The sequence below is a fragment of the Triturus cristatus genome, chromosome 6, assembly GCF_964204655.1.
Source record: "Triturus cristatus chromosome 6, aTriCri1.1, whole genome shotgun sequence".
NCBI classification, from domain to species: Eukaryota; Metazoa; Chordata; class Amphibia; order Caudata; family Salamandridae; genus Triturus; species Triturus cristatus.
The window spans coordinates 1,369,245,073-1,369,270,360 of NC_140589.1; the positions used below are offsets into that span (position 1 = coordinate 1,369,245,073).

The 25,288-nt window shown below is 46.0% G+C and overlaps 1 protein-coding gene across 1 annotated transcript in view; it reads right to left on the bottom strand.

Moving 5' to 3' along the window:
* The window catches only part of VRK2 (VRK serine/threonine kinase 2), a 370,448-nt gene that overhangs the window by 182,261 nt on the left and 162,899 nt on the right, over nt 1-25,288 (bottom strand). The window contains exon 8 of the mRNA XM_085612369.1: nt 20,295-20,427. Coding sequence (XP_085468495.1) covers nt 20,295-20,427 — 133 coding nt within the window. The remainder of the gene's footprint in view (nt 1-20,294; nt 20,428-25,288) is intronic.

Below are 25,288 nucleotides of genomic sequence, written 5' to 3' on the forward strand. Positions count from 1 at the left end.
TACCAGCCATTTATGGTCACAGGACGGACGGTATCCAGTCCGATCCGGGCCCCAGGGTCGCCGTGGCTGCCGCTAGCGATGGCGGTTGGGATTAGTGGTGACCGGGGAGTGGGGTTTTGGATCGGCCAGCTGGAGAGCTTGATTCCAGATACGGTAACAGCTGCAGAAGGAAAAAGCACATTTCCACACTCTATTCTCTGATGTCCTTCAATAGCAAACTGTCAAAGGATATCAATTTGAGGCTCTGATTGGACTGAGCCCTTGGAATTGTATTGTGGCTCTGCTGCGCCATTTCCGGCAAGGGCCTCCGAGGTATGGGCATTTTTGGGGGTGGGCCCTGCGTGGGGTGCCCGTGCCGCGCGCCCCGTCTCTCGCCCCCGGCGCAACGGCCATGATGGCTTGTAGCATGGCTTGTCTGTCTATGGCTCTGCCCGGCTCCTAATGCACAGCAACCTGGGGGTCCTCCAGTACAGGGGCAGCTCATCTATTTGTGATTTATTGAATGCAATTGAGATATAGCGCGGACTTTACCCGTAAGAGTCTGAGCGCTCCACAATTGGAACAGTAATGACACATAAGGAGGAAAATTACAATGTGAGCATGTTACATAAGCAAACGTTACATAGGAAATGGTGACGTGTGCAGGTTACTAGAGCACACAAAGTACACAAGAAATTCAATAGGGCCTTCCCCTGGGAGTGCACATCGCGTCTCCCCGTGTGGTTGTGGGTTGTCCCCCAGAGGGTGTGCTACCTCACCATGCCGTGGCCATCCGCCATGTTGCACGCGATCCTGGCCGAACTCGAAGTGAAGTAGGGTCGGGCCGGGTAGCACCTGGGGGTGGGGGGCGGGGGGGGGGGGGGTGTTGGAGACTGCCGTGATTTTCAGGGTTGCAGGCTTGCACAATCCACAGGTATTCCTGGTAGCTACGGTTGTCCCAGGGTCATACCTCTACCCCAGGCCTAGCGGCTTGCAGGTACAGCGACCTTGCGTTGGAACACCAGGGATCGAGCCTTGAGGTCGCGTCCACATCCTGTGATTCTTGGCAAATCACTTAATATCCCCGTAACTGAAGATGTAATGTAAATACGGTGCTCAGGTACAGCGCTCCTATTCTTCGGGTCGAGTTTGCGCTATATAACGTCAAGTTGCCCGCTCCCTGCGACTGTGGAGTCATTGTAAAAGTAATCTTTACAGTAGGGATGCCGGGCGCAGAGAGGTCCGCATTGCTGTGGGCTGCGCTCACCTCGGCTTCCCATGGTCGCTGGGTCCTCCGGTTTCATGCTAGATGCGTCAGGGCTCCCTGTCATTTTTCCCGACTCCAGAATGGCACTATTGGGTATTATCAACGGGGTTCTATATTTACGGCATTCCATGAGGCACGGTCATTGTTGCCCCATGACCGTGAGCTGGCAGATGGGTGGAGGTCTAGGGAGTCTCAGGCAATCGCCAGGTCCAAGTTAAGATTGCACTTCACAAAAGCGGACACATGAAAGCCTTACTGCAATCATGTGAGATCAATTATGGTCACAATTTATATCTAAGTGAGATTGCACCTTGTTGCTGATAACTCCTGTCGCCGGAGCGCGTGTCGTCGGAGATACCGGTTTGTATGCTAGTAAAATACAGTGGAAAACAAGTCTTCCAAGGGGGTACATTCATTGGGGGAATTGCTCACACGGCGAGTCTCCATTTGTACGGAATGTCGCAGTTTTGAGACTCCATGTAGTAGCTCTGTGTGTTAAGGCACCGACGGTGGAGGCTTGATTGCACTGTTAAATGCAGGAGTGATTGGTAGTTTAAAGCTTTGCGGTCATGTACGTCTGGTGTTATGTACCCTCTTGGGCACAGGGGTGATTCCCAATACAATACTTACGCGTTTTAAGATGCAATGCGCTTAGGCTCCCTGTGTCTATAGAATTAATCTATCTGACCTTGTGTCATGTAACTTATGCACATGTTAAGCGCTCCTATGCACATGGGCCGATATCAAGCAAAAGGAAACAAAAAAAAAAAAGAAAAAAAAAATCAATCACTTAAGGTGTTAGCAGAAGTTATGGGCCCTGGTGCAAACAAGGAATATGGCCCCAGTAGCAGCTGTTAGGGTAGTATACTACAGCATTCACTAGGGGGCAAGGGACACTGCAGGGCGCTGGGCTCCGGTGCCACTGCACCTGCTGCACAAAAGGTAATGGGTATTGTAGCGGGCTACTATAGAGACGTATGTATTGTAATTGCAGTGTTATGGCGTTTACTACCTCAGGCGAGACGTCAATGCGCTTTTCAGGGAGTAGCACACTACTCCGGAACCGAATAGGATTATCGGTAGTTCACCTTACGTTAAGTATAGAAGACAGATGGAGTAAAGCTTATATCTTGGCTTATATGTTGACTGGTTCCTGTTGTTCTATGCATCTATCAGATAGGTGTTGCTCTTTCTAGTCAACATATGGGTTGGGGACGTGTCTAGCAGACTGATCGGTCTCCCCAGAACTCCAGTCCCCCCCCCCCCCCCCCGGTGAACCACGGAGCTGAGACTCGCCAGAACGGTTTGACCCAGGGGTGCTTTGCTAAGGAGCACAGGCATCCCGGGGGAGCCCAAGTGACTTGGCTGATAGGAGGAATCGCACATTCTTCAGGCCCGTAGGGGACCATTCATTCGCCTGGTGCGGTCCTGAGGCCATTTTATGGGGTATTGATAGCCGCAAATGCTGATAGAACTTTTTTCCCTGCAATTGTGTGCTTTAGGCAGCCAAGGTGGGTCCCCGGGACCAGTGCATCTGCAGCCCCGACTCGTGGGTTAGCCGGGCCTCAGGCGGAGAGGTCGATTGATGGTATTTCGTGCCGCAGCAGGGGACTGGATCTGGTGTTGGGGCCTTGGTTGCAGGGCCTTGGCTTGTCCTTTTTCTGGTGGCTTTTGTCTCTGGGAGGAGCCCAAGACCTATGGGTGGGGGCGGCTAGCTCTCAGTTGGCCAGGCAACTGAGCTTTAATGGGGACTTATTTCACCATATGCAATTAGAAGCACTGATTAGCCAATAGATGGGCTTGTTGTAGGTAGTGCTCCTCTTGTAGTGAATATATGGATGCAATGACATGCGCTCAGTAAGTCATGTAACTGGAGCTCAGGTTTAACGTTTCAACACCTTTGCGTTCACATACAGTTACATTTGTATAATTGAGATGTATTTTTCAATGCGCGTTAGATTAACGCTACGTATGGTGATCAGTCAGGCTTTTCAGTGAGCGGGACACCTAGTAAATGCACGGTGTGCTGGTGGCCGGTTTTTATGCCATAGTCATTGCCTGAGCAAGCTGGGTAGCCCTGCAGATTAGTTTTAACTCTTAACAAACCTTGAAGCTTGCGCAGGGCTCCCTCGGCTCTGTTGGTGTCTTTTATATTAGCCGGGTCCTCCTGGGACTATTCACCGCTGTGTCCGGAATCAGGGGGAAGGTGTACTCATCGCCTTCAGCACCTATGCTAAGCAAAGATTTAAGCTTAAGTGTTGAGGGTGATTTAATGTTCCCGGGTCTTTCAGAAGGGCTCCATAGGGTAGGATGACCCAGCGGCAAGGAGCAGCTAGGGTGGTTTACGGTGCTTTATCGACTATGAAAAAAGTATGCATCGCGGGGCCTGGCTCACACTAAAGTGGGCAAAAATCACACACACCATAGGTGCCGAGGTCTGCACCGATGCTAAAGGCCTTGGGGTCCCAGTTCACTTCTGAAACGGCTTTGGCTTCAGATGCTGAAAGGATGTCCGTTGGCTCCCGTTGTCTTTCCATCGTGTCGGTTTGATGCGGGATGGTTGTTATTTGGGCACAGACGTGTGCTGGGTCTTTTTTCGTTAGATTGGGGTTAGCCTGACTGTAATCTCCCTGTTTGTCACACATGGACCATGTACCTAGGTCACACACATCAGGCAGTGCCAGGTTAACAGGGACGATTTGTACTAGAATAAACAGGAGTGGTTCCCACCACAGTTGGTTAGATGGGATGCTGTCATTCTTCCTTATCACTGTATCCCCTTAATCCAACACGCCGAATGTAAGCAGAGGATGCCTGTTGATGCTGTTAAACCTGCTATTAGTTTTTTAAATCACCAGGTACTATGAATTATTCAGTTGTACTCAATTCATAGGTACTTACTAGACGCATATGGTTCAATACATACTCCTTGGACAGGACTGCCCCATCTAGATCAAGGGGAAGTAAACATTATATGGGTTGGCAAACTTTTGCAGACAATGGTGGTTAGCTCGCACACATGGGTGTTCTGGGAGTTTGGGGGTAGTTTAGCATGCATCATCTTGTCACTTCTCTGTCAGAGCCAGCAGACCCCTAAGGTTACAACGCGCTCATTGACACGTCCTGTTGGAGGTAGGTCCAGGATGAAAAGTTGTGCTGAGTGAGGCTCAAATCCAAGCGATTGTGGTACCTTTCCTAGGGGCACATCTGGTTGGGCAGTATGTAATTTTAAAGTACAACCAGGGATACCCTACCTTCATGTCGTATCCTGCTTATTCCTTGTTTCCGGTGAGTTTGGGGGCAGGTTATCTGGCCCAAACTGGTGGGTTTGATGTTTGGTCGGGTCAATCGACCGAGTACAGCCAATTTTGCTGGTTATATCTGGGCAGGTAGGAAGGCCAGGCAAGAATTTAGCTAAAGCGCAAAGGCAGGTAGGGTACTTATGGGGTATGTGATGTATTTCTCACTGGCATGCCGCCAGGCAGGGAGACATTGTACCTAGGTCACTTACATCAGGCAGAGATGCCCAGTGGAAGCATGTGGGGGACTGCACAGAACAGGATACTGCTCAGATTAGATGCCGGCGAATTATGGCTGCACTACTGCAGATGGCAGGTAATTCACATGCAGGGTATGGTGGTGGTGGTCATACCTTTTTATTCTCAGGATCACTCCCTGTCTAGTTTAGCGGTGCTATTTGTACCTTCATGAGCACCAGCAGCGGCTCACAGGGGTAGCAGCAAAGCTTCTTTTATTTCGCCTGGGATGGGAGCTGGCAATGTCACAAAGCTTTGCAGCCAGAAACTGACTAGGACAAGTCGTACCTGTGACGGGGCAACGGGCACTAAGCTGTAGAACCAGCTAGTCTCAACATATTCCAGGTGTACCGTCGGTGATTAACGTAAGGCCGTGGGCGACACACGAATAGGCACTTTGTCAGCTGGTGCGGGTGGGTGCCATTCCCAAGAGTGCGGGTTGCCTGGTTAGTGCTGAGTTGGAGGGGATGGAGCACGTATACGGACAACTCCAGAGCACATTTGGCAGTCATATTGATTTTATTGTTGGCATGTTACCAGTTGCTTCAGTTAAGCCAAGTTACCGTGGGAGTTGTCAGCGAACAGTCGGACTGCAACGTGGGTGGTTAGCCGGTTTGCAGGCCTTTTAGATATGTGTTCTAGCTGAGGCATGTCCAAGTGGATTATGGTGCCTGAAATCTGCCCTGTGAGGCAAGTTCGCAGACAGGTGGAGTGTCAGAACGGAAAGGGGCTTGGGTTCGACCACAGGTCACAGGTTCAGATCCTGGTCGGTCCGCCTAGCAGTTCAGCTTTCTGAGGTCGTTGAAACAAGTACCATGGAGTCGAGGAACAAGATCATGTGCAATTTCTCCCGCCCTATACCCTTGGCTGGCAGCTATGCAGGGTGGAAGTTGTCATCCAACTAGGGCGACATGGTCCATATGATTGGGGGAAACCCATGGGTTAAACACATTTGGGCTACAAAGTATTAGAAGAACACTTGGCATTCCCAGTATTCAAAAAGAGAGGTATTTATACTTTGGTTCCCCTCTGGTTCACTCTGTTCTGTTTGCTCCCTGGTATACTAGCAGAAGTTTGGGGGGGCAAGGCTTCACAGAGGGTGGTGACTGACGGAATGCGATGGACATACTCCGACTAGTGCTAGACTCAAATAACTGAATAAGAGGAAGTAAGGCGGGCTTGTCAACTCTTACCTCCACCCGCATTGGCACTTCCTGGCAGCAGTGGTTTGTCAAAGGTTTGCTCTTCAGCCAGGCAATGTTAACACTGAACCAACACCTAGTTATTGATTCAGGTCATATCAGTCAAAAATCCACGGGGAGTTTAGAAAGGATGGGGTCACCGGTCCAGAAGGGGCATGGTGGCCTCCGGTACTGTATGAGCTAAGACTTGTATTGGCTGGACCTGGGAGAGGCCCGGTATCAGCATGTTGTAAGTAAAGAGGCCTACCTTGGTGGGGGGCCCTGGTTGTGACGGTGGCCACCCCCAGAGCTGTGGAGGAGTTAGAGGGCGATCCAGAGTCTGCAAGTTACCAAGGGGTACTTCATGCAGCAGCATAGTATGGTGCTAAGCTAAGGATACCCAGGGATGTCAGCGTTGTCCCCTGGAAGAACTACGGTGCCCCGTTAGTCCTACGGCCGGTTGTGGGTCTGAGCAACCGGGGGCTGCCAGGAACGCTCCGCCCACCTTTTGGGGGGGCGTGAGTAAGGGAGTGGACTGGTGGTCCACTGATGGGAGAGGTGGCCCCTCCCAAGAATTGGTAAACACCGATTGGCGACGGCCACGGTGTAATTTGGCTCATCAGACGGGCAGGCGGCATAAGGGTTGGCCTGCCCTGGGATCGCCCGTAAGATAACCCGCCATGTTGGCATATTTGTTATGCAAATAAACCTGCAGCAATTTTCTCCACTAACAAGGTGTCGTGTGGTTTATTGATGTATTGTGCTGCATGTAAACTGACTACTGTTGCCGATATTGGCACTATGTCAAGGCTGCCCGGGGGGCCACACAGTGGCCCCTCAACAGGGCGGCCGCCTTAGTGCCACAGGAAGGCACTGGAGTCGGCCTCCTAGTTTCCCTGGGCGTGGGACCAGGGGACTTCCGGCCGGCCACCCCCGGTAGTGGGAGGGGGGACAGGGGTACTTATACTGTCCCCCGCCCACTGAGCAGCCGCTTGTCCGCTGCCAGTCTCGCCTTCCCCGCCCCACCGCGTACCCTGCGGACGGACAATGAAGAGAATTGGGGGAGGGTACAATTTCTAACCTATTGTTTTGTGTTGCAGGAGGAGTTACAGGGCGATCCAGAGTCTGCAAGTTACCAAGGGGTACTTCATGCAGCAGCACAGTATGGTGCTAAGCCAAGGATACCCAGGGATGTCTTAGCGTTGTCCCCTGGAAGAACTACGGCGCCCCGTTAGTCCTACGGACGGTTGTGGGTCTGAGCAACCAGGGGCTGCCTGGAACGCTCCACCCACCTTTTGGGTGGCGTGAGTAAGGGTGTGGACTGGTGGTCCACTGATGGGAGGGGTGGCCCCTCCCAAGAATTGGTAAACACCGATTGGCGACGGCCACTGTGTAATTTGGCTCATCAGACGGGCAGGCGGCATAAGGGTTGGCCTGCCCTGGGATCGCCCGTAAGATAACCCACCATATTGGCATATTTGTTATGCAAATAAACCTGCAGCAATTTTCTCCACTAACAAGGTGCCGTGTGGTTTATTGCATGTAAACTGACTACTGTTGCCGTTATTGGCACTATGGTACAAACACGCACACAGTTTCAGGATGTAGCTTTCTGTCTGCCCAAAGCCATCTATGGGGAACAGGCTGGCCATCAAATGCAAAGGGGAATTTCGTTTTTCTCTTAGTTCGAGGGCAAAGTTGTAGCGTGATGTTTCTATAGCGCTGACATATTCCTAACTTCCCATGTTAAAACAAACATAGAGGCAACAATTAAATTAAACCTTATTTCTCTTTATACAGGTTTCTGGTGGAAGTCGGAATGCAATTTTTTAAACAGAGGAATTCAGAAAAGGACTGTTTTTCAAATGAAACCAGCAAGAACCCAGCGCTTGGATACCCTCTCAGGCGATTAGTCGCGCTCTACAAATCCAAGTTGATGACTTTTTGATTATAATAATGGTTGTTGCCGTCAAAATTTGATGCGACACAGGAAAATTTACAGTAGTTTATCAAACTGGAGCTCGCCCAGATACATACCGCCATCAAATATATTTTGTTATATGACGCAGCATTACCTCACAAATAAGCGTATAAGAAAATAAGTAAACGGAGAGAGCCGACTTTCGTGTTTGAAAAGAACGGTTGAGATGCGTTAGACGCAGGCGCGAGAGGCTCCTTGGCATTTATAAATGAAGTAAGTAATAAGACTGCCTCTGGATTAATTGCACAGAAAACCGTGTGTTCCAAGGGGTACAATTTAAAAGCTCATACCCTCCTAATGCTCATCAATGGCGGCAAATTAAACAGGCCTCCCACACTCCATGCACAAGGCCGGAGTATTTAAAAAAGCTCAATAAGTTAAACGCAGTATATCTCCTGAGAAATTAGGTATCGACTGCATGCCTCGGTGAGTAGAAAATCTACAAAAATCAATAGGCTGCATTGATCCAAATATTACTTTTTAACACTACTAACAATGTAACACATTTAAAAAGGTACCGTGGTCAGAGAGATAATTCTCTTTAATTATCAAGCAACGGGCCAAAAATGTAACACTGCTAATAAACCACAGCCTTTTAACACCTGAAAGTATTCATAAATAAGCTAAAAAGCTTTAGAGAAATTCTGCTCTTAAACTACACTGACGTGTGGGCGGCAGCCCTGTATCAGAATTAAGAAAAGAATAATTTGAGAGAAATCCTTCAATAAAAGCAAAACATATACATTTACAGAAGAACCTTTTTCACCATGTATTTTTCACGAGTACCTGTATTTCTCAAAACAGCCCGGAAGTTTCATTCACGTGTCATTTGGTACCCACAATAATAATAACTTGATTGCATGATTTGTTAAAACCTTTGCAATGCTCGACAGTAACGAAGATTCATTAAAGTATTTATAATAAGGAACTTGCAATACTACTAAAAAAGAAAAAACTAAAGTCATTTTAATATATAAAACATTTTTGCAGTGCATTTGGTACCCGTGCGCAAGTCTGGGGTGAACGGACGCACCCCTTTAAATCTCAGGCTTTGCTTAGAGTTATGCGGAGATGCTTCCTCGGTAATATTGCACCTCGAGTTACTGTTATCGAAGGGCAGGGTAATTCCGTAATGAACTATTACAACAGCATAGCAGGACACTGGTTCAAACATGTGGCAAATTGTACCACATACATGTCACCAAGACTTTTTTCCGGTAAAACACTTCACCAGTAAAGTGTTCCCGACCAGCTTGCAACCCCCGCTTAAGTGTATACTCCTGTTTACAGCTGTATCGCGATTAACGTAAATCTTGGAAAGGGGGCCTACTTGTTTGTGGGGTGTCCCATAGAAAGGATAGTGCTAGGAACAACAGTTAACGGTACAGCCCCCAGTGCCCAGATGATCCGAAATCGGGGAACCCTTTTAAATAACTTTTTGTGCTGAAATACTCGTTTAAGAGGGTTGCTGGAGTCTTAAGTGAGTCATATGTAACACCCAACTTCCACCATCTATCCATGGACATGCTCTAACACCACGTGCTGAGAACACACATGCACCACCAGCTTTATTCCCATTTGACACTTCTAAAGCCCTGCCACTTTCTGGCCATCAATATGAGGGCACGTAGCTACTCAAGTTTAAATGTCCGAACCTCTGAGATAGGTTCAAAAACGCTTGCCCTTAATTTGTGTTTGATCACATTGTGAAAAAATGTGCATGTGTAGATTCTAAAAAAGATTTGCTCATATGCAAAATTTTCTGCACAACGGCAAGTTTAATTGCACACACGTTTATTGCCCTAAGTGCAATATTTGAGATCTTAGAAGATGGTAGGGGAGTGTCAGGCATGGATCCTTGCACAAGTGTCTTTGACAAAAGGTATAAAAATGAATATGCACTAATCAATAGCTACTGTCCTCGACGATGTGTTGACATTTTGTGTTACCCCCCCACACCCCCCCTCCCGAGACCCTCACAGGTGAGTAGGGTGTTTACAAGTCCCTGATTGATTGATTGACATTTTGTAGGTCTCTGGAAGCAGGTGTACTGAAGGCAGGACGTGTTAGTGACGGAACAAGGGGTAACGAGGACAGTTTTCTCTTCACTGGATAGGTTGAAGAGTCGGGTGCAAAGTGATGTGAAAAGAGCCCATGTCCCTCCCTCAAATGAGCCCATGGACACTGAAGTAGTAGGCCGCACCTACTGCCTTAGTATTTATGGAGCGGCAGGCTGTAGATGGCACGGCAGCATTTGCAATGCCAGCCTAGCACTCCATCTGCACACAAAACTGGTTTATGAATCTTCTGGACCAGTGTGTAGGAAAAACACACTTGTGACTGTTTACTCACAAATATGCATATGCACTTTAGCAAACCTGGCACTATGTGCACAGATAACTTGTGGCCAAAAGCATGCCACCTAATAAAGGAATTATCTACATATTCGAGGCAAAAGGCAATCCACTAAATATACCGACAGCAGGCACCCCGACACTAGACAAACTGATCTTGATAGGTGGTTCTACATGAGACAAGTGATCTACCTATCCCACACCAGCCGGCACCATTTTCCATATCATGGAATTATCTATGCTACAGGGCACGTAAAACAAGGAACTGAAGCAGAAATCAGCCATTTTGGATTCAAGAATGACCTATAGGTGGGTCTGCTTGGAGCAACTTGGGCATCTGCCAAAATAAACTAATTTGTCTTAATTCATCCAAATACTACCCTTAAATGGCCCGAAACACATTGCCCTGCACTGGCTACAACCACACTGCCTTGCATTCCTGTGCTGGTTCTACAATGTACTAGCAAACTCGCATCCGTACCTCAAAATGGCCGGCATCCAACCCACGAAGAACTAGAAGGAAAGAAGGGGTTAAGCTGGGTGGAGTTTCCTGCGCTTATAAAAGGAACTAAACAACCACAAATTACATCAGCCCTCAACCACAACTTCCCTAGTCCATGTCTTCTTTCCCTGGTGCTGAGATAATAGCAGGGTAGCAACAGATAAACGTCGTGCGTGGAAACTTCAATAAGGGCTTATCAGAATGTCTGAAAACCCACAAGGGCCTCCCAGTGCCAGACAGTACCTACCAAAGCCAAACTTCACCAAATAAATTCAAAATGATATCCTGCCCCCCCCCCCCCAATGCTCCAACAGTTCCCTAAATAGAAGATCTGTACCTAAAATAAAAAGAGAAGATTTCGATTAAATAAAAAATGGCAGAATCACACAGTGACTATGAGCACCCACAAAGCTACAGGCAATTAGCAGGAAAGTGAGCTGTATACCAATAGACGTGAAAGCATTCCATCCCCCCGACCACTATGAATCACATTGAAAGTACCACACCAAAGCACCTTTTAAATAGCATTAAGCCAACGTCAGGCTGTGTGGCACCCAGGACATAAAGAGCTTCAAGGTGCATCACATCAGGACACCTGACCTGGATATCGCTGCGGTGAATTTTGACACGCTTCATCGAAGCGTCGCCAGTTGAGTGAACCGTTTTGCCATTCTCAGATGCACACTTTACTTCCTGCTGACAAAATCCATATTTCAATCCCACACTATCGACTGCAACTTGGTCACAGATATAAATTCATTTAATTCGAAACTAAGGATGCACACCACCCCTTAATGGGAGAACAGTAGATTTCAATAGTGACTTGCTGAAAAACGGGATGCATGATTTTTTTTTCTTTAACGATTGCAGTATGACTAAGTAGGCAGTACTTCTAGACCTAATTGGTACAGTTCATCCCCTTAGTGCTGGGTTCCCAAAAATTGATTTCTATCAAAGCTCCCACCCTTCCAATCGATTCTAGTTTCTCACCCATCGCTAAAACCAGTGGTACAAAGGCATTTCCTGCTGTCGCTTATTGACCCTTTTTCCAGAGACTTCACTTGCAGTATATTTGCAATCAGATGTTCATCAGTTGACACTTCACTATCATATCTGTGCAATTTCAGACCAAACGTGACAGTTTCGTTTCAAGCCACTTTTTTGAAAAAGGCAGATTAACGAGACAACTTCACCAAGTCGTGCCTTGTATGATAACAGCCTGAATGCTAGCCATTCCACTGAAAGATGGCCACCGCGTGGGTATGCATTGTGACACATGAGCGCACGTCCTGACCCACAAGCAAGTGGATTCTATTTTTACTTTAATCACGGGCAGGTTATAACAGTAAGCGAAAAATAAAATATAAAGAGCATGCAGCACTTAAAAATTTAAAAAAAGAAGAGGGCATCCAAATCGCACTGTACAACTGCCAGGAAATTTGGGAACAACGGGGAAGACACAAAATTAAATAAACAACATAAGAGGTTAGTGGGAGGGGACAACCCCTAGCGAAAGTGGCAGGGGGCGGGGCATAGGGAGGGGTAGGGTAGAGAGGGCCCTTCAAATTAAAAATAAATAAAAAGTAAGGCATTAATGCCAAAGTGTATCGGACAACTTTTTTGAGTGGGTCACATCTGCAAAATGATATGGGCCGACACCAGCACTGATAGACAAATGTCAGCCAATTCCTAAAGCCAGCTTAACTACAGTACTCAATGGGTGAAAGCAGGTGTCCAACAGCCCCTTTCTTTATCTGTATGTATGTGTGTGAGGACATGAGTTCTTTCTTGCCAGTCTGTAGATGAGACCTTAAATGTATTAAAATGTATTTCAGAACAAATTACTTACCTTTGGTAGCAGTCTTTCTGGTGCATAATCTATCTAACCAGGGATTCTACACCGTTAGCAGGGAGCCGCAGAGGTGCACTCACGTGCGCCTTCATGTACGATTTATTCAGCAAACTCAGAAATGATTTCGCAACAATGCACAAAGATGTTTCAAAGGATCTGAAGAAGATGAAACAGGAAGTGGGATAGTTGGCCCAACGAGTTTACACCCCCATGTCTCTCGGGGATGCCAGAGAAAAGGAACTGGAGTCCTTCTGACACATGGTGCTAGACTTGAGAGCAAAACATCGACCTGCAATGCCAACTCGAAGACCTCAAAAATAGATCAAGGAGATCTAACATCAGAATCAGGGGCGTTCCCCACAATAAAGAAAAGGGCAACATTGAAAGCTATATCGAAAGGTCATTCATGCACATCTGGCCAGAGTTACCAAATAATGTCATCCATCTAAACAGAACAGAAAAGACTGTGTGGGTCAAGCCTTCAGGTTCTTGGACCAACTCCAAGACATATTGACATGTGTCCACCACTTCAAGCAGAAGGAGGACATTCAGGGTGCAAAGCTGTGGCTATATTGACATTTGTCCCACATTACAGTGCAAAAACAGTGACTGCTCAGACAAGCACTTAACTTCCTGAGGAAAACAAAAAAAAAAAAAAAAAGAGTAAAATACAGGGGAGGTCGCCCCTACTGCCTAATTTTCTATGGCACAGTGATACACACTCTATTCATACCCCAACTGAAGCTCAGCACGTTGTTGGCCACACTAAGGGTTCCAGGGGCACTGATACCCCCTCACTTAATCAAGATAACATATTTCACTAGCAGTCAACTAGGAAGATGGACTAAGATTTCCAGCCCAAAAAACTTCTCTCAAACCCTCTATAGACTAAACTGGTCATGACAGGAGAACTGCAATTAGCAAACTTGAGAAGGATCATATAGAAGGTGGGTGCTGGAAACTTGCCCTTTCTGCAGGGTCACCCCATTTCTCTTTATTTTTTACTATTTGCTGAACCATGTTTTTGCTGGCTATAAAAGTCTGTGCACTTTATCTCTGCTAACCAGTGGTAAAGTGGTCGTGCTCCTCCTTTCAACATGGTAAAATAGGTATACTCCTGATTGGCATAGTTACCTTAACTATATTTTTCTAGTATATGGCAACCACAGTGTACCCAGAACCGGTTACTAAAATATCACCAGTGGGCAACAGCACTCATTGTGCCAACCACTACAGTAACAGAGAAAAACATGACTGCCGGCCTGCCACTAGTAGCCTGGCTGTGCAGGTTTTAACTGAAAATTCACCTGTCAAAATAACCCCTCAATAGGCCTATACCTTACTTTAAAATAAATATAAGTCATCCATATTGCCTTATTGCTCATAAAGTCAGGGTGTATGGTATTTAAAAGTAAGACATGTAAAAGTGGAGTGTTAAACATCTCCCTACAGTGAAAAAGCCATCAAAGCCATTTTCACTGTAGCCGGTTTGGCTGCTCCATAGGAAAACACTGGGATGCACTATTAAATACTAGTCCTGTATTTTGATAATGGGACTAGTGATAATAATTACACAACTATTTTCAATAGTTGTTAAAATTTCAATTCAATGGTGAAGTCTGATCTGTCCTAAATATTACTGAAAAGTAACTTTATAAAAGTTATAATTGCCCTGCCTCACGTGACTGGATACGAAATCTGCATTTTGTTCTCCCACTTCGGCCAATTAGTAGTTAGCATTTAACTAGGCACGAAAGAGGTGGGGACTATTTCCCAGGAACAAAACAATAGGACAGGCAGAAGGGATTCTTCTAAACCTTACAGAATATGCGAAGGGGGACTCAGAGGATTTGTTTTTAAATTAAAAAGTTATGTCCTGCCTCAGTGACATTCTGCTTGACAGGTCTGCTGGGACTTTTCCTGTGGCATTTGGGACACTTCAAGAAGCCTTCCCGTCACAGGCAAATGTTGGCTGACACTTGGACAGAGCCTTTCTGCTCCCTTCCCAATCTGTAGGACCCAAATCATAGTGGGACCCTTTTCATATAACAGTGTCACATCCTGTTTGACATGTCTGCTAGGTTAACATAAAACTTTTGGGACACACTTTAAAGGAGAGAAACAGAATGCCAAAGCAATTTGTGTATATCCACTCACTGTACGGTTGCTGTAAGCTCAGTTTTGTTATACCAGACTCCTGTCTCTGAGGTGGTTGTTGGTATAGGGGCTGCATCAAACTGGAGTTTAATTTTAGATGTGGGAGGACACTTGGATCGCCATTGTACACTACCTACACACAGCCCCTGCCTCAGAGCCCAAGTTTAGTATTGTCAAAGACTTCAGCCATCTTGAAAAGGTCCAACGTGGGACTGGTTAGCCCCAGGTACTTTACCCCATTGGTTAGGGCATCCTCAGGGGTAATTCCCACCATCTAGCTGGTGCCAGGCATAAATGTGGCACCTCCAGTCATCATATTCAGAATACTCCTGGACCTAAGGAAGAGCAGAAGAGAACGGAACCTGCTGTCTTCAACTTGAGAAGCGCCTAAGAGGACTGAATCTGGTCCCTCTCCTTTGTACCTAAAACAAAGAAGTGGACTCCAAGTGTCATAAGGGTGGCCTTATTTTAAAGCTACAAAGACAAAAGCTACAAAAGGTATTTTCCTGCAAATGCCCAGCTGATCAGTGGCAATTGGACCTGGACTGGACCGTCCTGTTGGCCTCTGCCTGCCTGCCACCTTGTGAGTCGCTAAGTGCCTCCCCTGATGTCCTGAAGGGCTTTAGATGCGTACTCCTCTAGTGGATAGAGACTTAAAAGACTAAAGTCAGAAGGTAAAATCGTTGACCAGGAAGAAACATGATTAGTGTATCCGACCCACACTCCAAAGCAGTCTGCTTCAAGTTGCTCCTAAGTCTTTTCTACTGCAACCATTGACTGCCATTGGCACTTTATGCTTTTGGAGCTATTTCTACTTATAACCTAAAAAATGTATATCTGTAGTTCCTCTAATTGGATTTTTGTCATTTTATTTATTACACTTCACTGTATATTTCTAATTTTTGGGGGGATTTTTATTGTCTTGCATGTTGAGTTTTATTGCTTTAATACGGCGTAAATACTTTACACATTGCCTCTAAGTTAAACCTGTCCTAAGAGACTGAGCTCAAATTTATTTGGCGACTTTAGTGGTTCAGCGTGACAGGGATTGTGAATATTACGTGAACTGGATACTTGAACTTCTCGAATAATAATCCAATTTCTCACAGTGGGGTATGAGAGATCTAACAGGAGCAGATGAAGATCTTCACTAAAAACGGAACCCTCCAATGGTTGAAAGCGATCGCTCAGCCTGTAGAAGGATGACTGTAAACAACCTGGAGGTCAGCGGGAGACTGACAACCTCACTACAACCCTGCATCGGGGCACAGAAAGAGACTGCATGACAAGTCTCAACATGAAATAAACTTTACCACTCCCAAGAGGCTATTTTGGTAGTCAACTTTGTGAAAGTCCGATTTCCATTTGGGGGGGGGGGTGGGGGGGGAGGTATGCAACTTGTTTTGACTTTAGGTTTTATTTTAAGGAATACCCCCAGAGAATAAAATATTGGCTTATCGTAATTCGCACACAGACTCCCGTCAAAACTTTGTATGCTTTCTTTGGACAAGAGGGCCCGGCATGACAGACGTGAGCTCTCACCGAAGCGATTCATATGACTATACTATTATGCTTGAAACTAGCCTTCCTCAATGCCCCTGCCAAGCACATAGCACTTCTCACAATGCTTAAAGATTCTGTATGTGAAATCTACCTTTTACAGGAGACCAAATTCTTCAAATGTGACTGGTACCGTTTGAGGTGCAGATTGTCTTTTAGGCCACACTTCTCCTTTGTTACCAGCAAGCGGGGAGGAGTGGCCATACCGTTAATGGGAAAGTTCTAAATCCAGTCCCTTAAATCGCTTGGAGACCCCATGCTATCTGGGTATTCTTGAACAGCCATACACTCATACTAGCGATGATCAACGTTCCCAATGAGACTTGGGAGAGGCTCATTAAAGAGGTCCTATCACCTGTCATGACATGCCTAGATAGGGAGGTAATGGTGGAGACCTTAATATTGTGTTAGATACAGGAATGCTTTTTAGTAGGAGAGCAACATTTTCTCTCTTTATTTTTCTCATATATCCAAAGCTTCTATTGCACTTAGCTGCAATTACTCAAGATTTAAATATTCCTATGTAAAGTCTTTCATTGTGTTGTCAAACAATCTCCAGGTGCAGGTACTTATTTCATACAATATTCTTTATTGTTGACCAGTTTCCAATCATTTGTTTGGCAGACCCAGTCAACGCGTTTCATCCCTTATAGGGACTTCATCAGGGCCTAAAATAATTACATAAATACATAATCAGCGCTTTATAGAAGTTAAAACCATCATCACATTTTTTTGTTGTATTTTTGGTTTGTTTAAAACGTATTCATTTTTTATATCCAATATTTCTTTTATTAAAAAAATTAGTGCCTGGGAGGGTGGCTGTTCTAAGAGGTCTGTCTATGATGCCCTCTCTGCTGACCCCTATTGCAGGCAAACTACAGGAGTACCAGAAGAACCAAGAAAAGGATTGTATTTGGAGGAGGAACAATCGAGATGGACCTTGACCAGAGACTGGAGGACCAGGAGAAGAAGGACCAGTAATAAGAGGGCCCGTTTAAAAACTGGAAGAGGGTAAAGAGGCTAAGGAGTAGGAACAGGCCCATGAAGAGGAGGACATGTAAGAAGACCCAGAAGGAGGAGCAGCACCAGGGGACAGACCAGGAGGATGTAGACCTGAACCTCTAATGGTAGTACCAGGAGGTTGAAGGAGAAGTGGAGGGCCAGGTCCAAACAACCAAAATCAAGAGGAGCACCAGGAGAACAGGACCGCAGCCTAAAGGAGGACCAGAAGTATGAGAATGGATGTCCTTGATGAGAACAAAAAGAGAAGGACAGTGCCAGGATCCAGAAAATAACAAGCACCAGAAGGAACATGAAGAGGAGTAGGAAGGACAGAAGAATGAGGACCAGGAGTAGGAGCAAGAGTAGGACAGGACCAGGAAGAGGAGAAGGACCATGGGAAGGAGGAAGAGGAGGACTAGGAGGAGATGACGAGTGGGCAGTGCCACCAAGGGAAGGAGGAGAACTAGGAGGAGGATGAGTATTTGAGATCATAAACATATGGCAATGACCTTATTTGCAGAGATCATACCTCACTAGCGTAACAAAACATGAGGAGGCCCCCCTGCTAACTACATAGAGACCCCCTCTGGATCCGGTCAGGAGTTCTTAGTCCAGGGTACTGTGATGGGGGGGGGGGGGCTTCTTCGAGCTAGGGATCTCCCCGCATCGCAGGGGCCTATGTTACGCCACTGCCATACCTCTGAAATGATGATCAGTTACTCACCTTAAGCTGCAGTCCCTTTGAGACCCAAACCTCTTTCAGCCCACTTAAAACATCGCTTAACCCCACCTAGTATCAGTCTTTTTTGTGAGCAATTAAGTAAAATAGAACACATTTACAACCAAATTTCACTTGTTGCTAATTTCTTTGTGGGTGGTGTTTTCCAAACATAACACATAAGCGGACTGTTGAACACTGCACCCCTCCATGACTCTGACTCTGTCCCCTTTAACTGCACCCAATTTATGGGATCCCAGAGTAATTTGTTTTCCCCATGGTCAACACAGGCTGTAAATGACCGATTATGCTAATTATCCAACATAAAGGCACACAATTTACCAATCTGTTAAAGATGGGAGGCTGAGTTGGCCTTTACGGGATTCAAACTTGTGACCTTCATTTCACAGCATCAAGCGTTTGACTCAAAGGGCAAGGCTGTCCTTGGACAACTAGCAGCTATTAACCCCTTCGCTGCGGCGGGAATTCCGCCGCAGCGCGGGGGGGGGGGGGTTTAGCGCGGTGGCACTGTGCTCATGACGGAGCCACTCCATCATGAGCCACGGTTGAGCTGTGCTCATGACGGAGTGGTTCCATCATGACTCCGCCCACGGCGCTAATCGCCCGCACAGGCGGGGAATTAGCGCCACGTGGGCGGAGCGGCCGCCAACGGCCGCGGCATGACGGAACCACTCCGTCATGAGCACACGGCAACTGTGGCTCATGACGGAATGGCTCCGTCATGAGCAGGGGAGGGGTTAAACAGATGCACCACATGTGCAACCATTCAAATACCAAATATTGTTTGGTTATATTTGTGGTTTACCATTGCAATAACAGTGTGAAGTCTAATGATATCACAAGCTACCACCAGGTGCTGCCACAAAAGTGCCTGGCAGCCGGCAGACTGATTTCATACCCTAATGACCAACACCAAACTACTGAGGTGAAATCAAGGGCTTGCATTACACGGCCAATTATCTTTTTTAGGAGAAAGCGGAATGGGAAAAAGTCATTTATTTCACCAACAGCTTGCATGGAAGCGTCAGTTTATGGCGACAGAGTGGTAGCTATTGCCGTGTGGAGAATTCTCTGAAGTGCAGCTTTCATTTGTGATGTTCACAATGAGAAGAAAGGGTCAATGTAAAGAATATTGTTTTGAAAGGCAGGTCATATTTTTCAATAATTGCATTTCTTTTCTAGTGGCATAACAATATAATAGATTTTTTTTCGAGCTGACAGAGCAAAGAAAACCGTTGTTTTGCAATGACCACATCGATTGTGAGCCATGCGGCCATCCGTAGGACTCAGCGCCATCTTTCTCCAATATTGACCTACCTTCTTGTCCATGGCTCTGTGGGTCTGCTATCGGATTCAGACTGCAGTGTAATAAACAGCCAAGCTTTAATTAATGGTAAATGAAAACAAGACATAGGTTATGACTTTAACTAATTAGGGAATTGTTGAATTAAGTCTGCCTAAGAATGCAAGGCACAGCGATCAATATCCAATAAAAGGGCTATGTATGTAATTTGCCTGCAAATGTGTTTCCAATACCATCAAAGTGAGTTTAAGTAAGTAAGATATATGAACGGCTAAAGTAGAATGTCTCACAAAGTTAACAATCGAAAACACTGGAACTATTAACTTTTTTTGTAGGAGCTGATCGGTGCAAACACGACGACATGACGGGGGTCAAAGGCAGCAATCTACATAATGTGTATTGAACAAAGCAAGCGAAATAAGAGAACATGAAAATTAACTTTTGAAAAAAAAAATCTAGCATTTAAATAAGATGTTTTTCTTAATACCTTATTTATTACTAAAACTGTTTTGACCTTTGCGACACAGCGCTCTGAATTAAACGAAAGGCGATGAGCAGCACTAGATAAAATTCCACAAATAAAGAAGTCAATTGAAACAAGATGGAATTTTTTGAAAACGTATGCGTGCAGATTTTTTTTCGAGTCATCCTTTCTTTTACTTGTAGGGTTCCAATATAATGGCGCTCCCCGCCATGGTCACTTCTCGTCCTTACGAACAATGCGCACGAGTGTCACGCGGAGTCAACAGAACAGCGTTCACTTCAATGCCACAGAGACGCAACCAAACCTGATGCTGTTAAAACGCTAGTGTGCGTCAGTTAACTACGCCTGATTATGCATTCCATAATTACAACGCTGAAATTAGATTAAAAAAAAATACCTGCTCCCCTGTGGGCATCTAAGCTGGTAAATTCTATGGTCCCATTATGGCCCTTCTTCGGATTATCCTTATACGGTTTGTGGGTCCCTTCGGGGCAATATCTATAAGAAAGTCCATAATCTGCAAGATAAACCTGGAAGACATGAGCAGATAAATGAGTAATGCTTTTGTCCTTTGAAAGTGTAACCTTTATAATTAAGTCTTAAGAAACTGATAGGTTACGGACAGCCCTTGGGCTATATTTTATTCAACTAACGGTGCCAGAGGATAAAATATGTACAACTGGGGACTATAACAAAACACCCTTCCACTTCAAATCCACCCCAACTTTACCATAACTCCATAAAGAGGGGAGTTTTAGCCTTTCAGTTTTAATTTTCTCCTCTGCTACCTCGCCCCCAGGTGGGTACCTAGGCATTATAAAACACAATATGTCTTTTACCTGTCCTCTTGGTGTACATCGGAATCCCTCCTGGTGTCACAAAAAAGTACGCACACAAAGGTGAAATCCATATTACTGAACAAGTTTACTAGCAAGGGAGAAATGTAAGACGTATCATCTTTTAGATAAAACCTGAATGTGTTAAATTCGGTATAGTAAAAGACCGAGTTCAAGTTGTGTGATGCTGACTTACACTAATTATTGACCTTTAATAATATCGTTTCAAAAAAGAGAAAAATAAACTTTTTACCACACAAAACATTACACACAAACGTTTCACATCTTGCTGTGTGAGTACTTCAGATATTACTGAAGTTAAGGGAGGGAGAACAGTTTATTTCACGTCTCTATGCACTAACTTTACACTTTAAGCTCAAAATATTTTTCACTCTGAACAAATGGGATTAAAACACAAAACTGAAGTATAATTATGAAGTCTCCACATCTACAAGTTATTAAGCGATGGAAGCAAATACAGCAGTGTCTTAAGGAATAGTCTCCACCAACGATACACACCTACTTTGCTAATATGGAACTGTTCTATGTTACAAAACTGAACTTGAAAGGTCAAGCTCATTGGAGAGGGTTGAAGCCCAGACGCGGGTCCTGTGCACAGTGTCACTGGAACCAAGCTATACCTGGCTGATGAGTCCCAAGTAGGGCAAAACCGGTCCAGGGATGCTTCTGTTCTGATACCGAAGGACCTGGCCCGGCAGTTTGGGCTGGACGGTTCTCATTGGAGCAGGGCCAAGACTGATTTGCATATGGCTGGGTACCAACTGAGGTGGTATAGTGTGCAACATAACGATGGACTGGGATGCGGCCCAACTAATTTACACGTGGCTGAGATTAATACAAGCATTTCATTCATCACTTTTTTGTATACTTTAGGGTGTAAATAGGTTTGCTTTGCGAATCCATCGTAGGACCCCGCAGTGAGCCAATCAAATTTTTGTAAAAGTATCAATAATCCAAATTCTAGTCGAAGAAGAGACATGAGGGAACTAGTTGGCAGTCCAAAAAACAGTTTCAAGCTCAAACACTGGGCAAGAAAGATCAAGCCATTTGTCAAATTATCTGGGGAATGCCTCAATGCCATAAATTAAAGCGGGCATTAGCTTGGCTGTAATTACCTCAATTATAAGTGTCACAGAGGACCCTCTGATGTTCTTCATTGGTCAGCAAAGACATGATTTAATGATGCTGCTTTTATTTTTAAGGAGGACAAATACCTATAATGGCCTCCCTTTTGCTCATGCTAAACCCCGAAGTACATATATATTCGAAAGCTTTTTCTACTTCAAAGTCATAGAAAAAACATTTCTCCTTTTGATGTATTTACACCCAATGATCACAACACTGGTCTAAATGTTGTTAATAGTCAACTTGTCCTCATGGCAATATAGGGCTAAAGCATTTAATGATCTTTGGAGCCCAATTTGTGTCCTGTCCAAGAAAACAGTACCATAAAACTGGAACATATATATTTCCCAGATTAGGGGCAGGCACGAAGAGTGGGAGTGGGAGCGGGGTGAGGGCGAGAAATGCATGCACTTACCAATGCTTGCTCCAAGTTTGCAGCATACAGACTAAACAGCAGGGTAGCAAGTACGCACTAATATCTGGTCTTCATAAAAATGTTAATGTGATAAACAGATGATAGAGAATTTGCTTTAAAAGATACAACACTGCAGAGGACTGCAGAATGTCTCATGTGGCTTACTGTTGAACGTGGCCCTTTTTGCAGGGTCATCCCGGAACTTTTTGCCATCACAACAGGTCAGAAAAAATCCAGGAGGAAGGCAAAAAGTTGTTTTCTCATTGCTGTGAGGCTGCCCTCTCATAGGGATGCATTGGGGATTCCCTGATATGTGCTTCAGCGGAAATGCCTGACATGAGAGGTGTAGCGTGGTCAAGTTTGGTATGTTTGGAATAGTGCTGATAAATGCTGCTTATTGGTGTTAGCAGATTTATTATTACTATTTTAGGAATGCCACTTTTAGAAGTAGGTATTTCTGTATGCTATGTGTCTTTGTGCCTGACTGCTGTATATTGACCGTCTGGTGCTGACCGACAGGGGGAGACGGGATGTGCATTCCCTTCAGCCAGTCACTGGGGAGTTGACGGGTGACCTGCCCTGCCTGGGTGACTCAGCCCTAGGCTGAACAGGCCTGGTCTGCATTTGGAGTGGTGGGAGGAGCAGCACCTGCACCTGAATAGGGATGTGCCTGCCTTCCACACTGATGGCTCCGCCCCCGTGTGGTGTGTCTGGAGCCAGGGCGTACACTTTGAATGGGGAGTGTTGTGCACTGTAATTATATTTTTAAAGTGCCCCCAGAACTGGTTTAAACTGGGCTCAGGGCCCTGTGCCAGGGCAGAACTAAGACTTTTTGTGCTGTAACTCCTGGGGCTGTGACCCCCATGTCTGTTGAAGTGAAACTGCTTGAACTGAAATAAGAAGACACTGCATGGACTGCAGTGTGCCAGGAGGAACCACCATTTGGGACTGACCTGCTGCCTGCTGAGTGGCTGAAAGGACTTTCACTCTGCTGAGTGACCCTGTGTGCTGGCCTGCCTATGCCCAGCTCTGCCCTGTGTGACTTAGCACCGGGTGAGCGTTTTATTTTTGCGATAAGCATGTGGTGAGCGCTTCACTCTAAGAACCTGGTAGGAGTACCTGTAGGCTCTGCTCCCTGACCAGCACATGTTGAGAGCGCTATTGCCATAGCCGCTTTAAAGTGCGGTGCTGGCTGCCTACCCAGCACCGTGTGGTGTGCACCAAATTAAGTTCAGCAAGGGGGCTCTGCTGATGCAGGCCTGTACTGCCAGGACTCGACCAAAGATTGCAGACACGCCAGAGACTTTGCTCCGGGGTCTTCAGCCAAGATGCGAAGCCGCCGGAAACCAGGCAGAGGCTGAGCCTGGTTGTTGGCCAAACACCATTTGGAAGCAGAGCCTCACGGACTCCCATCCGCTGTGAGCCACCGGAGGTGTGGTGTGGGCACCGGAGCCTCGCGGGTCCCAAGAACCCACCCCTGGTGAAAAGCAACGTCGAGAGGGAGAGAGCAGCAAACAGAGGCCAGGTGTGACCGAGCCTAGTTGTGGGCAGGGCCCAATGCCGCAAGAAGTCCAACGGAGCTAAGACCGGAAGCCACAGAGACCGGGCTGCTCAACCCCGCAAGGGGGGATGGGGATCCAAGGACTACAATCCACCCGGGCCATGGGTGAGTTTGCTTAAGATGAGGCGGCGGGGGGACCCAGGAGAGGTCTACACCCCGGTTGCGGCCTGGTTACCCTGCAGCAGCTTCCCCTCTGTGTGATCACAGGCAGCTGCCTTCCATTGGGGCGGGCATTGTTGAAATCGAACGTTGGGGACCGGGAGAGGTCTACGGCATGTTTGTGAGTCTCTAGCTGCACCGCACGATCACGTGCAAATGCTGCTCCCTTACCTGTGTGGGCATTTGACAAACCCACACAGTTAGCAGGTCAGCGTAGCAATCTTCAACAGAGGTCCCGATCCTGCTCATGCTAATGGCTGTCACCTTACTACCTCTACAGAAAAGCGCTGAGGCCCCGGGGCTGCCTATTTCAAGGTACAAGATGGTAATGAGTGCACAAATGTATCTGGGGAACTTATGTGCCATGGCCTCATCTGATACAGAGTGATTTGTGATTAAAATTGATTTGTGATATAAAGCGAGTTGTTGATTCCTGTAATGTTATAAGTCTTGCATGGTCAGGATCACAGGCCTTCCTCCAGAGTTTACATTATACGCACCGGGAGGTGATGGTGATATGTACAATATCAGTAATGGTATTTCATAATAGGTACACACTGCCAGTGTTACTGTGGCGCACTGCTAATCATTATTCACATAAGGTGTTACGCTCAGTGTAATCCTACCAATAGTTACTGGTCTTTTGTGGTGTGCCTCGTGTGTCGCTGCTGTGTGAGTGTGTTGCGCAAATGCTTTACACATTGCCTCTGGGATAAGCCTGACCGCTCTGCCAAGCTACCAAGGGGGTGAGCAGGGGTTATCTTCAGCATGTAACTTCCTTGCCCTGACTAGATTGGTAGTTTCTGCCTGACTTAGGCGTACGCCCTAGCCAACCAGAAACCCCATTTCTGATACTTACAAAAACTTTACATAGGTAGAGGCAGTTATCTAGGTGTGTGTGATTTAAAAATAAAAAAATTAAAAGGTTTTTAATGGCGATTAGTTACACTTGAGCCAATTCAAAATGGACATCAAGAGGGTACAGGGGCACTTACCAAACCATTCTTTTTCAGCTTATATATTTTTTTAAATAGTCAAGAATATATTTTTCTCTTACTTGACAGTTATGGGTTGAGCTGTATAGAAGAATGAGAAAGACACTATTTTAAATGCTTTGCCATTTAAGACTCAAAGGCAAAAAGGTATAAGACCTTGAAAGGGTACATGGGGATCAAAGTGAAGCAAATAAAAATCTATATAGTTTGTGCACAGGGAACAAAGCGAGGATATTTTGGTCCCCGTAGGTGTGGACACATTGAGTTTGGACCCGGTTG